Source organism: Dromiciops gliroides, chromosome 5 (genome assembly GCF_019393635.1).
Source record: "Dromiciops gliroides isolate mDroGli1 chromosome 5, mDroGli1.pri, whole genome shotgun sequence".
NCBI classification, from domain to species: Eukaryota; Metazoa; Chordata; class Mammalia; order Microbiotheria; family Microbiotheriidae; genus Dromiciops; species Dromiciops gliroides.
Genome location: NC_057865.1, coordinates 56,812,537 through 56,831,185, shown reverse-complemented (window position 1 = coordinate 56,831,185; position 18,649 = coordinate 56,812,537). Strand labels below are relative to the sequence as shown.

The window sequence follows — 18,649 nt, the reverse complement described above, 5'->3', positions numbered from 1 at the left end:
GAGTATTAAGTCAATCAATAAACATTTATTAAGCACTTACTATATGCCAGATATTGTGCTAAATACTGGATTAAGAAAGAAGAGAGAAGGACAGAGACTTGGTAGACTGAAAGCAATAGGTGAATAAGAGAAGCAGACTAGGAAGGGACATTCCAATAGTCAATAATATTTATTTCATTTAATCCTCACAATGACTCTGCTTATGATGCAGATACAAGTATAATAAGCCCATTTTACACAGAAAGGTCCAAGGTCACACAGCTATCCAGCATCAGGGTCAACTTTTGAACTCAGTTCTTCCTAACTTCAAATTCAGTAGCCTAGGGACAGTTAGGTGGTACAGTGGATAGAGCACCAGCCCAGGAGTCAGGAGGACCTGAGTTCAAATCTGACCTCAGACACTTAACACTTACTAGCTGTGTGACCCTGGGCAAGTCCCTTAACCCCAACTGCCTCACCAAAAAAGAAAAAAAATTCAGTAGCCTATCTTCTGCAGAATGCTCACTCTAAAACAAGAAGAGAAACAGGTGGAAAATGTCGCAGATGAGAGTGAAGAAAGTATCAAGAAGGAAGAGATGTGTAAGAGGGTTTGTTGTTGTTCACTCATGGCCAACTCTCTGTGACCCCATTTGGGGTTTTCTTGGCAAAGATACTGGAATGGTTTTCCATTTCCTTCTCCAGCTCATTTTACAGATGAGGAAACTGAGGCAACAATAGGGTTAAGTTACTTGCCCAGAGTCACAGAGTTAGTAAGTGTCTGAGGTCATCTTTGAACTCAGAAAGATGAGTATTCCTGACTCTAGGCCCAGTTCTCTAATCATTCTAAGAGTTAGCTATAAAAAATGCTGGTAGAGGGGGCGGCTAGATGGCGCAGTGGATAAAGCACTGGCCCTGGATTCAGGAGTACCTGAGTTCAAATCTGGCCTCAGACACTTGACACTTACGAGCTGTGTGACTCTGGGCAAGTCACTTAACCCCCATTGCCCTGCAAAAAACAAACAAACAAACAAAAAATGCTGGTAGAAGAAAAGTAGAAAATTAAAATAAATTTTAATAACTTTAAAATATAGTTAATTGTATAATATTTCCTGCCTTGGGTAATATAAAATAATCTATGGTCTTCTCCTTGTGTTATTTTACATAATTCTCTGATCTTTTTGTCTTTTATTTTTCAGAGTAGTATCAGTGAGGCTAAATTGGGGGGGAGTATTCTAATTTCCTGATGTTTTCATAATTTAATTAGTCTTTCTTCCAAATTTATGGAAAAAATGCATTCAAAAGCAAAAGTTAAATCCCAATTAATCTCCATTAGACATAATACTAAGAAAAGTCAATTCAATTTTCCCATGCTGCTTTTATCTTGAAAACATTCAAATCTTTCTTCAAGTGAATATGCAAAGCAAAGTAACTGAGGTTAATATAATCCAGAAGACTGGTACCCAGTAAATATTATTTAATATCTTCCCTGTAATAAAAATGCTCTGATTCCCATTACTAAAAAACAATACATAGATACGACAAAAAAACATTCATTTTTAATGAGAAATCCCTTTTTGCACATCTAGACAAAGAGGTATCACTCTGAAGAGTAGTGCTGCTTTTTCTGACATGTGATCTCCTAGTAATCACAGAGTAAAAGACCCTGTTGTTGATGTTTCAGTGAAGAGCAGTGTACTCTGGCTTCTCACATGGATCGATACATCTGTATTCTTACATCTTTGGCCCCAAGGGGCAAAACTAAGACATTGCAAAGAGGTAAAGTTCGTCTTGAACTGAAAGAAAACTTACAACCAAAAGTTGAATAGGCTACTTGTAGGTGTCATTTTCCCCTTATCACTTGAGGTCTTTAAGCAAACTGCTTGTCAGACCTGCTAGAGAAGGGGTTCTTTCTCACACACATTTTTAAAAGTTGAACCTCTGAGAACCCTTCTGATTCTGGAATTTTGCAGTTCTATAATTTATGACCCCATCAATTCAGATGCCTCCTCCTTTGGGGTAGATCCACACCTATGTTCCTGTGTGACTCTTGTCTATATCTCTCCATAAATTCTCTGCAAAGGGTCTAACCAAATATTCTGGAGGACTTTATTTCAGAGGTTCTTAAATTTTTTAGCATTACTGACCCCTTTGGCAATTTGCTGAAGCCAATGGATTACTTCTCAGAACAATGTTTTTCAATGGATTAAATCAAATACATAGGATTACAAAGGAAATCAATTATATTGAAATACAAGTATTTTGATATCCAAATACAATATAAAAATATTTCAAATACAAACACAAAAATACCCCAAAAACATTTTTCTAAGTTTTTAGATTTCAGGTTTAAAATCTCAGTCAGCATAGATGAGTAGACCTATCTTTTTCAAATAAATTTCACTGAGGAATCTTCATAGTGTTCTGAATTTGAGTTTCTGGTCAGAACAATGTGTTCTATTTAAAAAGAAGCATTTGGAAGATCTAACCATTGATTTTAAAAAAAGCTTCTATTTGGACTTTGCACTCTAGTCTCCCTCAAAATCACAGAACCTAGAGACACAGACAGAGGGGGAAAGACAGACAGAAAGACAACAGAAAGAAGCAAAAAAAAAAAAACAGACAGAAAAAGAGTAGGAATATTTAGGGCATGAGAACTCCGACATTCTAGATGCCAAAAACAGTGCCTGGCACCTTGTTGGTCAATTTATTCAATGGTGTTACTATATGGAGAAATTAATAGGAAGCTAGCCAGGATAAAGATGACACTACAACATGCTAAAAGAATTGGTAATTGTGATAATTGATATGTTGGTAGAAGAGCAACAAGTGACTGAAGAAGAGAGGTTGAGAAAGATGGCAAGAACAACATGTAGTTTGGGTTTTGTTGGGGGTTTTTTACATCAAATGGTTTTATGTAAACATTACTGAAAAATTGAGTTCTATCGGTAAAAATATCCTTCTGTCTAGACTTCAGTACTTCAGTAGTTATCCTCTCTTGTGACAAGTATTTTGTTCTTCCCTGAAATGTTTATTAGCTTTTTTTTTCCCAAACTGCTCTCCTTGTGGTCTTCTGCCTTCAAGAAACCCAAGCCATTCTGTTAAAGAAACAATACCAACCTGTGAAACTGATAAAGCCTTCTACTTGTTTTCAGAGGGTAAATTCAACTGTTTTGCAGAAACATTTTGTCAGTTCTTAACATTGTTCTTATGTTCTCAACTGTGCTTCCCTCTGTGTTTCAGTATAGTTGGTCTTGATTCATTTGGGACTTGGATGATCCTTGAAATGACTGACTTCTTCATACCAACAGCTGCTGCAATGTCCCTAAAAGTCACTGAAACATGCTCTTTAAGCACCTCGACTTTTGCATATTTCCTTGGATATCCATTCTTAAAAGCCACAAAATTAAAATTACAACATAAAGAGAACAGTGAGACACTTGTACACGGCATAAAATCTAGCTCTTAATAGGTGAGTAAAAAAGGTGGGAGACTCAGCTCAATCTGACTTCATCTGGAAAGATCAGATGTTCTGAATTAGCCACTTACTGTCAACAGAAGCATAAATGAATGACCAGGGGTGCCCCAAGATGAAAAACATCACAATAATTGATTGTGCCAAGTAATTGACACTACTCCAAAGAATCCTTTATGATTTTAACATATATATGAAGGACAGGCATATTATTGGATGAGAGGTTGTAATATTGTCTACTGAGTTGAATGATTTAAAAAAAAATAAGCTCTATAAGGAGGCCAAATCTTGAGTTTCCAATACTTCTTGGTAGTGATGCAACAATGAGAACATGGCTTACAGAAGAAAAATCATTTGGGAAGCCTAACTATTCCTGATCAGTTATTTCATTCAAGATACCCTTGATATATGTAGAGAGGAGTTTCCTAAAGATTTTAGAGATATAAGAAAGTAGGCATCGAAGTCTGTATAGACAATTGTGTTCCCATTGTCTTTTCTTTTTCCTTTCTGTAAAAGTATCATCTTTTTTTTTCATTCTTTTGAAATCTACTTTTTCCTTGGGAAACCCTGAAAACTGATCCCTTTGTGCCTTTAAAATTGTATTCCTTTCAGAATAAATTTCTTCTCCATGTGTGGTCTGACAACCTCTCTTCCTGATTTCAGCTTCTTAGCTATCATAACCACTTCCACAAACGGTACACTGAGCTTCTTGACACTACTTTCCCTGCCCTTTGTATACTTTCCATTCTAGCCAAACCGGACCAGCAGATGTCCCTGATCTTTTTCTACACTCTCCTATTTCTAGGATTTTGTACAGTTATCCACCATGCCTTAATATACTCCTTATTTGGCGGCAGCTAGGTGGCACAGTGGATAAAGCACTGGCCCTGGATTCAGGAGGACCTGAGTTCAAATCTGACACTTACTAGCTGTGTGACCCTGGGCAAGTCACTTAACCCTCATTGCCCTGCAAAAAATAAAAATTAAAATAAAAAAATATACTCCTTATTTCTATCTGTTTCACTTCTTTTCTTTCCACAAAATCCAGCTCAGGTCCTATTTCCTTCAGGAAACCTCCCCTCGGCCCTCATTTTCCCCTTTTGATCATGATTCCTTCCTCTTCCAAGATTGATTTCTTTCTCTCTCTCTCTCTCTCTCTCTTCCTGTCCCTTATTCCTTCCCTCCCTCCCTTTCTTCCTTCCATCCTTCCTTTCTTTTTTTTCTGTGACCTTCTTTGATCCTCTTTGCCCTCATCATATTCTGCCTATTAAAATACTTCTCTTTTCTTTTTTTTTCTTCTTTATTTTTGGAGAGGCAATTGGGGTTAAGTGACTTACCCAGGGTCACATAGCTAGTAAGTGTTAAGTGTCTGAAGCCAGATTTGAACTCAGGTCCTCATGACTCCAGCGCTAGTGCTTTATCCACTGTGCCACCAAGCTGCCCCTATTAAAATACTTCTTTGTACATCTGAATAACCTAATTATCAAACTGGAAGATCTTTGAGAGAAATTATTGCTTTTATTCTGTGCCTTCATTGTGTAACACAGTGTCTTGTAAATAGTAGGCACTTAATAAGTATCATTAAGTTGCAATAAATTTCATCTTGGCACTGTATGGCACTTCATTTTTTCCAAAGCCTTCACATATTTTAATTTGTTTCATCTACATGATATAAATAATTGACTATTAAGCTTTGTTGGAAACTGAAGCCTAGAAAAGTTAAACAACTTATTGGACCGTGCAAAATGTTTAGTGATAGAGCTAGGACTAAAAGTTATATCTGCTTCCTTTACTTGAATACCCACCACACTAACAGTTCTTTTAGGAAATATGGAGAATATTTGTTGTTGCTGTTATTGTTCCTAATGCTTTGAGATTATTTTAATGGAATATCCAATGTGTTTTCCTGTACCTCCCACAGTGCCTAGCATAGTGCTGATAATAGTAGGAATTCAATAAACGTGATCATAATTCACTGGCAGATGGAGATGAAAGGTTAGAGGCTAGAGGAGGGAGCCAGGGTGGAGCAGGAGAAAAAAACTCACTAATCGTACTGTAATGACAGGAAGGGTAAGAAAACAGATATACAAAAAGGCTTCTGTCTTTTTTCAAGTCCATCACTGAATGTAAACTTTCTTTCAGGCATTAATAAAACAATAAAAACTAGACTAGTAAAAATGTAATCCAGGGTAACTCTATCTCTAAACAGCTAGAGAAGAGATCCCTTTCTATTAATTTCTAATAAGTAGAAAGACAATCTTCATTCAAGTCATACTCCAAAGCCTCACTGTGGCATGTGGGTATCCCTGGGCTCTTGAAAGTCAATCAAAAAGAAACTCTAAATGTCTGGAAGGACTTTGAGAATAAATCCCATGATGGATTTGGTATCTGTTATCCAAACAAGCCTTGTTTAGAGAACTAAAAATTTGGCCACTGGCTAATGAATTCTTTTTGGCCACTAGTAATAAATGCCACAAATCAAAGCCATTTACAGCACTTTAGCACAAGGGTTTTAACATTCTTTCTATCACAGAGCCCTTCAACAGATTGAAACCTATGAACCCTATCTCAGAATCATGGTTTTTAAATAATTGAAGAAAAAGCTCAATTTCAATTAGAGGTTAGTGAAAATAAAGACATGTTTTTCCTCTATCCAACTATACACAACCCTTTAAATCAATCCACAGACCTCCCAAGGGTTCCTTGGACCTCAGGTTAAGAACCTATGGTTTAGAAGTAACAAACTCACTCTCCTCAGCCTGTGACTCCCACCAGATTAAAATGTAATTGGGAAATATAAAAATATAATATAAATAAATAAAAAGACAACAGAGACCTTGTGAATTTGCAGTTTTCTTAATCAATATGCAAGCAGCAGATTCATTTCTTTGTGAGTTTCACACCATTGGTTTAGACAATTTGGCACAGGAATCAGTGGAAGAAGGGCCCTTGCTGAAGAAATCACAGATACTTAAGCTGTTCATGCTATAGTTTTGTGAGCAGTCACCAGCTATTTAACATATATTTCCATCAAAACACCCAGTGGCATTTTCTAATACTCTTGCAATAAAAGCACATTCCTAGGACTAACACAAAACAGAACCCTTGGGTTTGCTTACCTTCATTATCGCCACTGTGATCCTTTGAAGGTGCTGATTTAAAGCCCATTTTCTCTCCTGCTTTTGTGCGCACCCAGGAAATTTCATTGGCAGATGTTGGAGAACTCCATCCACACATATCAGTCTCAAACCCACAAAACTGACATACTAGAGGGGGGAAAAAAAGCTCTGTTTTTTATGAAGAAACAACAAAGGAGCCTAGACCTAATTCTCTCATTGATTTGACTTGGGGTAAACTACTTTGTGTCTGATTACTCAGAATTATTTTTTAAGAAATTTATTTTTAATTAAGTAACTGACTGACAACATGGGGCTACTCCTTCTGCCTTCTCTGCTGGACCTCCTTCCCTTAACTCTCCCAAGTTGTAGGTTACCATCATCCTAAGAAGAATGTCTCCACTCCACCACCCTCCACCATGTCCACGGATTCTGAGCTGCCTTAACCTAAGGGCCAGGAGGAGGGACATTCAAAGAAAGGAAAGCTCTAGAAAGGGATGAACAACTCCCCTGGGCCCCTGCCTCCCAAATCAATTCATTTTTTAGTAAAAGGCAAATCTCCACTGTATCTATCAAGGGTCCCTCAAACTCTTAAGATTGAGGGATGATAAGATCAGTGATGAGAGGGAGGGAGGGAGGAGAGCAAGATGGGTGGCAGAGAGGCAGAGGATATGTGAACATGGGAACCAGCAATCCTGCATAGGAGGTGACAGCCAATGTGTAAAACAGGGAGGTACGGTGTATTTCTACACAACCTAAGATGGTGTCTCCCCTATGAAAGGCCCCAGGAGCTATTTTTAGGAGACCAAAATACCATGTTTAGAGATTCTGCCATGTTAGGACATTACCCTTAGTTGGGAGGAATCTTTTTATATTGGTCACATAGCCCAAACTATCAGCTTCTTCAAAAGGTCTAAGTCATCATGAGTTCCAGGCTTTTAATGGGTTCTTCTCAGAGGGAGCAAAGTGAGTCTTCACCCATCATCCATAAGAGCAATAAGTTAGGACTCCTCCATCCCCCATGCCAAATTATCTTCCTTCTCCCATGGGCCTCGAACTACCCTCAGCCCCTTGAGCCTTCTGGCTCTGGAACTTCCTTCCATTCAGTAGTCAAGAAATAATTGAGAATAGGTATTCTCCCCCCTCTTAGTCACTTCCCAATCTATGGCTTACCCCAGGCTCTAGGCCAGCCTCCACCGTGAATGGCCAAAGAATGAGATGGTGAAAGGGTGAATGTGTAGAGAGCACAGGAGAGGCAAGGTAGGGGAGAGAGATTTTCAATCAGCCAGCCCAGACTCGAGATGTCCTTTAGACTGTGATCCCCTCTCTCCCAAACCCCAGTTAAAAGTCTGCTACCCACCTCTGTCTTGGTACCAATCTTGATTGGGAGGAAAAGAGAAAAAAAGAAATACAAGTCTACTTTGCAATGGGACAGCATAGCAAATCAGCCTCAGCCTTGATTTTCCTATTTATTAAATGGAATCCTATCACTTTGTGTCAGGAAGATAGAGTATCTGTGCATTTGTGTCTATTTTGTAGATGGGTGGAGGTACCTTGACCTATGTCTTCATTGGTAAAGGAATCCCCCCCCATTTCCTCTGATGCAAATAAGCAACTTGGGCTTTTAACCATGTTTGTGTCACAGATCCCTTTGGTAAAGCCTAGAGACACCTTCTCAGAATAACGTATTTAAATGCATAAAGTAAAATAAATAGGATTATAAAGTAAACAATTATACTGAAAATAACTGGGGCAGCTAGGTGGTGCAGTGGATAGAGCACCAGCCCTGGATTCAGGAGGACCTGAGTTCAAATCTGGCCTCAGACACTTACTAGCTATGTGACCCTGGGCAAGTCACTTAACCGTAATTGCCTCACCAAAAAAAAAAAGAAAGAAAGAAAAAAAGAAAATAACTGGGGCAGCTAGGTGGCTTAATGGATAAAGTACTGGCCCTGGATTCAGGAGGACCTGAGTTCAAATCTGACCTCAGACACTTGACACTTACTAGCTGTGTGACCCTGGGCAAGTCACTTAACCCTCATCACCTCCCCCTCAAAAAAAAAAAAAAAGAAGAAAATAACTTTAAGTTTTCTGACTCCAGGTTAAGAATTCCAATCTTAGACAATTTCCAGGACCATTGAGAAATACAATGACATGGCTATGGTCACATAGCCAGTCTGTATCAGAAATAGAAACTGAATTCAAGTCTTTGTGATTTCAAGGTCACCCCTCCACCCACTGAACATACTTATGGCAACCATAAATGCTTTAATTTTAATGAAACCTAGTGAATTTTATGAATCCAATCAATCAAACATTAAATACCTACTATGTGCACTATTGAATTTTGTTATGTTAAATCAAGATAATCTTTTTTTTTTTGCGGGGCAATGGGGGTTAAGTGACTTGCCCAGGGTCACACAGCTAGTAAGTTTCAAGTGTCTGAGGCCGTATTTGAACTCAGGTACTCCTGAATCCAGGGCCGGTGCTTTATCCACTGCGCCACCTATTCGCCCCCAATCAAGATAATTTTAAAGAGATCTTTTTTTTTTCTGAATGATATGGAAAGACCTAGGGCTGTCACTATCTATCTATTAGGCTCTCACTATCTAAATAGAAATTGAGTATCATCTTCAATATTGCCATTTTTAAAGATAAAAGAAAAGTTAACAAATAAGCATTCCTATTAGTGTGCCCCGAGTTTTATGAACTGCACCACTCCCGGGAAACCAACAATTATACAATATTCACCAAACAAGTAGGGGCCCAGGGCAATATCCCCACTTTATCACTTACAACAGGATTTTTCATTTGCAGATTCATGGTCAAAGCCATTTTCATAATGGCATAGACTTGTATCCGACTGGTGTGTCCAGTCACAGGTATTCGATCTTTCTTGACATGGTAAAGTTTCACCTGTTAAAAGATTAACAAGAAGTGAAATGTGATTATTATCTGCAAAGGCTAGAGCATTTGGGAGGGCCGCTTTTACTTTTCTTTAAGAAAAAAGTTGCCCAACTATCCAGTAAAATATCCTCTCAACATTGCTCAATGTCTATTTCTTTAAGCAAATCTCTTGGCCAGACCAAGAAAAGAAATTTAAAAAGCTAGAGAAACCCAGAGTCTACACTGTGAACATGTATAGGAATTGAAGTTAGATGAGCAAGATTGAACAATGGAAAGAAGGAACCATTGGAATCTGAGGACCCAGGTACAAATCCTAGCTCAATCACTATGTGATCTTAGGCAAATCATTTAACATCTTTGGGCCTCAGTTTTTTCATCCATGCAATAAAGGGACTGGAATAGATAAACTCTAAAATTGCTTCTAAGTGCATATATATAATGCTGTGATCCACTTGGCCCTGATCCCCAGACACACTTCTCCCTCTGGCTCAAGCTGATTTTAACAAATATCTGAGAACAGTTTCACCAGTGGACTATACTAAATTAACATTATTGGGATTAATCTATGTTTCTAGTTGGGGAAGGAGAGGAGATGGAGAGAGCTCTTTCTGAATGAGCAATCATTTCTATATCAGTCCAAAGAGAAAGGATGTTCATAATTCTGTTCTTCCTTTATTTTCTCTCATTAATGGTATACCCTCCTAGTTATGATTATTTTATTAACCTTCTAAAATTAACATTAATGGACAATAGAATCTAGATCTGGGAAGAGCCTTGATGTTCATTTGGTCCAGGTTCCTCATTTTATGGATCCTGGGATCATACAATGATCAATATTGATCTCTAAGGGATCCCAGAGGCTATGGACTTCAACGTCTTCAATTTACAAATGAGGAAGCTGAAGGCCAAAGAGGCTAAATGACCTTCCCAAAGTCAAAGAGATAATAAATGACAGAGACAGGCCTTAAACATAGACCCTGTGACTGAATTAGAGGCCAAAAGAGACTAAGTGTCCTGGACAAAATCACACAGATAGTAACACACAGACTGATTTTGTTTTCAAACAAGGGATTTATGACTCCAAATCTGGCTTTATTCAGACTATTCTATGCCTCCGCACCATGATGCTGTGATGTATTCTTACAACATGCATCTTTTATATAAGGTCTCCTTTTTTTCCTTTAATAAAAGTTCAACTTTATTATCACTTAATATTCCCTAATACAAAATATGTGTTTTGATGCTAGCCTTCTCCAGAAAAAGGAAGAAGCATCATCAATAACATCAAAGAAATCACCACTGTCCAATGCACCATAGAACACCTTTAGTCATCCACAGGATGGTTTCCTTTCTCTGAGACCAAATTTGACTATGTCATGAAACCATAAGGATGGGTAGCTTTTTTTTTTATCTTTTTTTTTAATTTTACCTTTTTTATTTTTTTGAATATAATTTTATTTTCCAAAATATATGTAAAAACAAATTTTAACATTAATTTTTAAAAAAAATTGTTCCAACTTCTCTTCCTCCTCTATTCCTACCCCCCACCCACTAGAACTCAAGCATTTCAAAATAAATTATACATGAGTAGTCATGGAAAACATTCCCACATTAGCTAGGTTGTGAGAAAAAAACAGTCAAAAAACTCCCAAAATTTCAGACTGAGGAATTGTCAAAGAGAAAAAAATTTTTTAAAAGAATGTGTTTCCAGGGGCAGCTAGGTGGCACAGCGGACAGAGCACCGGCCCTGGAACCAGTAGTACAGGAGCCCAAATCCGGCCCCAGACACCCAACAGCCACCAGCCACATGACCCCGGACAAGCCACCCAACCCCAATTGCCTCACCAAAAAAGAAAAAAAAAAAAAGAAAAGAAAAAAATGTGTTTCCATCTATTTTCAGATACTATCACTTCTTTCTCTGTAGATGGGTTGCCATTTTCATAAGTCCTTCAGGGTTATATTGGACCATTGCCTTGCTGAAAATAACCACATGCTTCCCAGCAGATCATTTTACACTATTGCTATTATTTTGTATACAGTGCATTTCACTCTGCTTCAGTTCATGTAGGTCTTTCCAGGTTTTTCTAATAGTATCCTTTTCATCATAACCTAAATAAAGTACCTTAAACTTGACAAAGAATTTTCTTCATATTAGCCCAGCAAAGTCATCATAACTATTTCCCTCCATCCTATTCCCTTCCCATGATATTTACTCTATTTTCTATCTTCTTTTAAACTATTCCTCCTCAGAAGTATTTTACTTCTGACTGTCCCCTCCCCTACTCTGCACTCCCCTTTTTTTCACCCTTCCTTCCTTATCCTCTTCCCCTCATACTTTCCTATAAGGTTAAATAGATTACTCCTCCCAACTGGGTGTGAATGTTATTCCCTCCATGAGCCAACTCTGATGAGTTTAAGGTCTTTGAGCTAATTCTATGTTCCAAATTTTCTTCCTCCCTCTCTCCTCAACCCTCCCTATGAAATCAAGCAATTCAATATTTCATACTTGTGCCATTATGCAGAACATCTTCACCTTCCTTGGAAGTATTTTGCTTTTTACTACTCTCTCCCAGAATCTGCCCTTCCCTCCTTCCCCTCTTCCCCCCCCCTTATCTCCCTGCCCTCCCTCAGGGCAAAATATATTAATATACCCACTTGAGTATGTATGTTAGTCCTTCTTTGAGTCAATTCTGATGATATTAAGGTTCACTCACTCCCCAATTCCTTCCCCCTCTTCCCCTCCCCTCCATAAGCTTTTTTCTTGTTTCCTTCATGTGAACAACCTCTCCCCAGACCATCTCTCCCCTTCCCCCTCCCCCAGTCTATTTCTCCTACACCTCAACCCTATTTTAAGGATGTCATTATGGGTTAGTTAGGTGGCACAGTGGACAATGCACCAGCCCTGGACCCAGGAGGCCCCAAGCCCAAATCCGACCCCATACATAAGACACCTCACAAAGAACAAAACATAACATCCCTTTGTATTCAGTTCAGACCTGTGTCCTCTGTATTGTCTTCCCATATAGGAATGTTAACAGTTTGATCTTTTAATATCCCTCATGAAGTCTTTTTCCTGTTTATCTTTTTATGCTTCTCCAGGGTCTTGTATTTGAAAGTCAAATTTTCTATTCAGTTCAGGTCTTTTCATAACAAATTCCTGAAAGTCTTCTTTCTCCTTGAAGTTCCATGTTTGCCTCTGAAAGATGATGCTTAGTTTTGCTGGGTACGTGCTTTTTGGCTGTAGTCCCAGTTCCTTTGCCCTCTGGAATATCATATTCCATGAACTCCGGTCCTTTAATGTAGAAGCTGCTAGATCTTGCTTTATCCTTATTGGAGCTCCACAGTATTTAAATTCCTTTTTTTCTAGCTGCTTGCAATATTTTCTCCTTGACCTGGGAGGTCTGGAATTTGGCTATAATATTCCTGGAGGTTTTCCTTTTGGGATCTCTTTCAGGAGGTGATCGGTGGATTCTTTCAATTTCTATTTTAGCTTCTGCTTCTAGAATATCAGGGCAATTTTCCCTCACAATCTCTTGGAGGATGGTGTCTAAACTCTTGTTTTTGGTCATGGTTTTCAGGTAGTCCAATGATTTTCAAATTATCTCTCCTAGATTTATTTTCTAGGTCAACTGTTTTTCCAAGGAGATATTTCACATTGCCCTCTATTTTTTCATTCAATTGGATTTGCTTTACTGTGTCTTGGTTCCTCAGAAGGTCACTAGCTTCCATTTGTTCAATCCTAATTCTTAGGCAATTATTTTCAACAGACAGTTTTTTAATCTCCTTTTCCATTCGGCTTTTCAAACTGTTGACTTTTTTCTCATGACTCTCCGGCATTGCTCTCATTTCTCTTTCCATTCCTTCCTCTCTTTCTCTACATCTTTGTTCTATCTCTCCTACTTTCTCTTCAAAGTCCCTTTTGAGAGCTTCCATGGCCTGAGACCAGTTCATATTTTTCTTGGAAGCTTTGGATATTGGAGCTTTGATCCTGTTATTATCTTCTTCTGAGGATGTATTGTGGTCTACCTTTCCCCCAAAGAAGTTTTCGATGGTCTTCTGCTTTCTCTCCCTACTCATCCTGGCTTACTGTTTCTTGGCTTTTTACTCCTTAAAGTGTAGCGCTGCTTCCAGGACACACTGTTCGTGCTACAGCATGGCCCAGGGGGTGATTGGGCTTCTTCTCAGCCTGCCTGGCTTATGAGTAATCACAGCTGCTTTCTCTTTGACCCAGAAACAGAAGTCTGATTGAACTCTGATTCTCTATGGTCGGAAGCTTGGCATGCTTTTACCCCTCCCCCACTGGGCCACCACCACTCGACTCAGCCCACTGGTTCAGACCCAGGGCGCTTTGCCCCAACTCCAGTAGACACTGCCTCCACTTCACCCCGGCCCACCGCCGAACCCCCTCACCAGACCGTGATCGGAGCCTCAGAAGCTGCTGGTGCTGAAGACTGACATGTGCTGGAAGCACTGTCCCTGGCTGGGTCCAGACCGCGTGCTGAGCTGTTCAGCCTGATCAGTAGGTGATCAGAATTGCTCTTTTGCGGAGAAACAGTCTCACTCTGTTCTTATGTGCATTAGGCTATTCTGGGTTTTGATTTTTACCGCAGTATTTGGGTGTGAATGGATGGGTTTATCTGGAGCTTGTGGGAGTCACAGCCCCTCCTCCGCCATCTTGGCTCCGCCCCCCCCATGGGTAGCTTTTTGATGTTCTCTCACTGTTAATTCTACCCATCTATTTCCTCTCTGTAGTTCCTACCCCATCCTATCCAGCAAGATAAGGTCTAGCTCCCTCTGGAAAAGGAAGATGAGCTCTCTAAGGTTCTGAGGGCTTCCACTGATAAATCACAGAGACCAGGAAATCTGTATTTCTGCTAGTAACAAAAGTAGCCCCAGTTAACACATCTCTTTATTTAAGAACAAGTCCCCTTGAAGACTCACTGAGCTAAGTTACTTGGTGGTTTGAAGAGAGGTAGTACCTCCATTCTAGCTCTGGAATTGAAGCAAGTATCCATTATTTGAAGGCCTATTGTACAGTATTTTTAAAATAAATAGAACCTAACATAGATCAAGAGTTTTAAGGGTAACTCCAGTCATCTATGGCTGAATAGAGAAGGTCTATTTATCTGTTCATTTGTTTGTGATAAAAACTAAAGTAATTGGTTATGAAAATAAATTATGGATGCATACATAAACTGGTTTCTCCTAATGGGAGTTTGCAGACTATGAATATGCAAATCCTTTGGAATGTAGGATCCACTAGAAATAAAATAGCATATGCAAGTTGGGAGAGGGTTGGCAATAAATGATCCAAAAATTGTACAATAACAATTACCATGTAACAATTAAAGCCATAATTTTCGTAGCTTCATATAATAGCTACAAATCTGCTGTCCCCTAGAGCTACATAATTAAGCATTGGCCATAGTTCAATTGAATAGTGCACTTTATCTCTCTAATTTGTCACTGCTCATACAAGTCAAAAGATGGAAATTACTGTAAATAAAAATAGTGAAGTAGTTAAGCACAAATTGTATGGAACTAAAAAAGGAAGTTATGTTAATTGGTATGAAGTAAATAGAAAGGGAACTTTAGCACTGGTGATCTGCTGAAACAATATGGTCACAACAGATAGAATAGGTTTCCATCTGTAGAACAAAGACTATAGTCCATATTTTAATATTAAATGCCCACAACGTTTCAGGGATTCACCTTCCTTTGAAAGGAAGAATAAATCAAGCAATCTCTTATTACAAAGAGCTTATACTCTAAAAGAAAACAAAGCTATTTCCTCTCCCTACTCCTTAAAAAGATACAGAATAGGTTCAAAAAGACTCCAATATACCATAATGTTGTCAATATTTGGCCATACTTCTGACAGTCTTTCTCACTTTTCACCAAGAACTGCTGTGGAAAATTCCTTTGCAGCTTCTAAAAATCCTCCATTTATGAGCCATGACCAGCCTATGGCAATGCCAACATCTCAGATTTTATGGCAGTAGTTCCTGGAATATGGCCATATTGAGAATCTCATCTTAAACAAATAAGTAATTTGAACCTGGCCAAAAGTCCACATATGATGGCAGCCTATGGCCCAAATCTCAAAACCCTGTTATGGTAGTCTGATGTATGTGCATTTGAGAACTTGTTCTTTTACTTCCACCACCACAACCACCACCACCATCATCATGGCATCTCCACACCATCTTTTCCAGTAGATTGCTCCTTCTTTCACCCCCAGGCTCTCACTAATCTTCTGTCACTCTCTGACTATTGACTGCTTCTCTGGTGCCTATAAATACACCCATACATTCCCTTTCCACAAAAAAAACCCTCAATTCATCTGATTATCCACACTAGCTGTCACCCATATCTCTTATCCTTTTGTGACTAAACTCCTTGAGAACAACTTCTACACTCTTTGCCTCCACTTTCTCTTCTCACTTAATTATTAACCCCATGAAATCTGGCTTCCAACCTCATCATTCAAATAAAACTGCTTGATAAGGTTATCAGTTACCTCTTAATTGATAAATTGAATGTCTTTTTCTGAATCCTCATATTTATTAACCTCTCATCAGCCTTTGACAGTGTTGAGCTGTCTCTTCTCTTGAAGAATCTCTACTCTCTAGGTAGTCTATTTTGTCCTTTGTTCTCTCCTGGTTCTTTTCCTACCTACCTTGTCTCTCTTAAGTCACCTTTGATTCATCTTCATCCAGGTCATAGCCACTAACTCTTTTTGTCTCCCAAAGGCCTATGTGGAGCCCTCTATTCTTCTCACTCTGTGTTATTTCATTTGGTGATCTCATTAGCTCCCACAGGAGCTGGATATCTACATATATGACTCCTAGATCTATAAATCCATCTTGAATCTTCTCCTGAACTCCAGGCTCTCATCGCCAACTGCCTTTTTGGGTATCTCAAATGCAAGTTATCCAATTTCTGCTCATTATCTTCCTCCCCTTTCCCAAAATCTTCTACTCTTCTCAACTTCCTTATTACTATTTAGGACATAAACATCCTCCCAGTGATCTAGCTTCATAGACTCAGTGTAATGCTTGACTCCTCTCTCAAATTCACTCCATGGTCATATTTCTCCAAGTCTGGGCATTTGTACTCTCTTGCATATTGTGCTTCTCTCCACTTACATTGCTACCACATTGGTGTAAGTCCTCATCACCTCACCCAAAGAAAGACTACTGCAAGAGCCTTCTGGTTAATCCAATCTCAAGTCTACACTTCAGTAATCTTCTAAAGCACAAGACTGACCATATCACACCCTCTCTTGTTTAATAAACTCCAGTAGCTCCCTATTATCTGCAGGATAAAATATAACAGTCCTGTTTTTAAGTTACTGCCTTTTCAGTTTTCTCATACTTTCTCCTGTGCTGTGTAGAATGATCCATTGATATTGCCCTTCGTGCTGTTCCCTGCTCACCATCTCTATCTACCTCACCTGTGCCTTTTCCCTTGTTATCTCCCATGACTGGAATGTTCTCCTTCCTCACCTCCTCCTCATGGCTTCTCTAGCTTCCTTCAAACTCAGCTGGAATCCCATCTCTTGCAAGAGGTCTTTCCTGGTCCTCCCCATTGCTAGTGCTTCCCCTCTGAGATTATCTTCCATTTACCTTGTTCCTATCCGGTATGTACATAGCATCTTGTCTCCCCAATTAGAATGTGAGCTCCTTGGGATCCAATTGCTGTCTTTCTTGGTATCCCCAGCTCTTAGCACATAGTATTTGCATAATAAATACTTGTTAATAAGCAGATATAATGTTTTACTTATAAACTTCTTGACTACATTATGTCAACATCAGTTATACCCACAAATCAGTTAGTTATTTGCCCACCCAGAAACTACTGCTTTTTTAAGGAGAGTGTTTTAAGATCAATTAATGAGAATTTCTTAAGAGCCTACTATGTGCCAGGCAGGGTACTAGGTCCTATACATATATAAATATGTATAAAAATATATAAATAAATGCAAAGAACAAAATATAAATACAAAGGATACAAATACAAAGAACAAAACACTTCATACTTTCAAGCAGCTTATTTTTTGAAAGATAAGAACTCTGTGAAATCGAATGTGTGAGGTCCTGAAAAGCCCATAGTCATTATTAAGTATTAAAGCCAGAATTTTAACCCAGATCCTACGAAGCAGATCCTATCCAGTGTCCTTTCCATTATACTAAGTTCCACCAGGTGTAGTGCCATTTAGCAAGATGCCAGGTGCTGCTCAGTGTGTGATTGAGATTATCTTTAGCAGGCTTTGTTGTTAGAGACCTAACAGGCCTCTAAAGGCAAAGGGCAGGCCTGTCTAACCGGACAATGTGATGGATCACAAAAGTGTGATCATCAGGGCATATAAGATCAATCAATAGAAGTGACTGTCTTTTGTTTTAAAAGCAGAATTGAGAAGACAAGATCTTGTTCATCCCTCAAGATTCATATAGACATTTTTTTAGTAGTTACTGCTTTGTAGTAATCTTTAAACAAGCTACGAAGCAAAGTTATGGAATATGCTTCTCTATTGGGTTAAAAAGAAAAAAAAAATTACTGATTCCTAGACATCAGAGCTTGATTTATTTTGGGCAGTAGCAGGGGTAAGCTGGAATCAGCTCAAAGCAGCACATGAGAGCTAACTTAAATTGCTATTTTTTCACTTTCTTTTTTCTTTTATTTGAGTCTACTTCTGTAAAATGTATAACATGGTTTTTTATACATAATTGCACAAGTGTAACTTACATCTTATTGCTTACCATCTCAGGGAGGGGGGAGAGGAAGAATTCAAGACATAAAACTTTAAATAAAAATGTTTTAAAAAAGACAACCTCTATATACTATTATCAGAATATATGCTTTTAGTTTATACTTTTGATTTTGGGACTACTTATATTTTCTGGATGTTTGGGCACCAAATTACCACCTGAACAAGCAACAAAGGAAAAAATTCCCACAACTTAAATTACTGTCCTACAACTTTGAAGAGTTTTATTTTTCTCTAGCACTGTCTGTTGATAATCCTAGCACAGTACATGCTAGGCAGTAGCCATTCAATTAACTTTTGTTGACTGATTTAATTACTAACCCCCATGGCTCTGACTTCTGAGAATTACTTGATATGCACTTATTTAAATTATTTGCAACAGATATGAGAAACTTTATGTTTCAA

The 18,649-nt window shown here is 38.6% G+C and overlaps 1 protein-coding gene across 1 annotated transcript in view; it reads right to left on the bottom strand.

Annotated features, from left to right (window-relative positions):
• The window catches only part of MALRD1 (MAM and LDL receptor class A domain containing 1), a 910,872-nt gene that overhangs the window by 812,445 nt on the left and 79,778 nt on the right, over positions 1 to 18,649 (bottom strand). Inside the window, 2 exon segments of the mRNA XM_043967510.1 lie at positions 6,571 to 6,717; positions 9,364 to 9,483. Of these exon segments, the coding sequence (XP_043823445.1) occupies positions 6,571 to 6,717; positions 9,364 to 9,483 (267 nt within the window).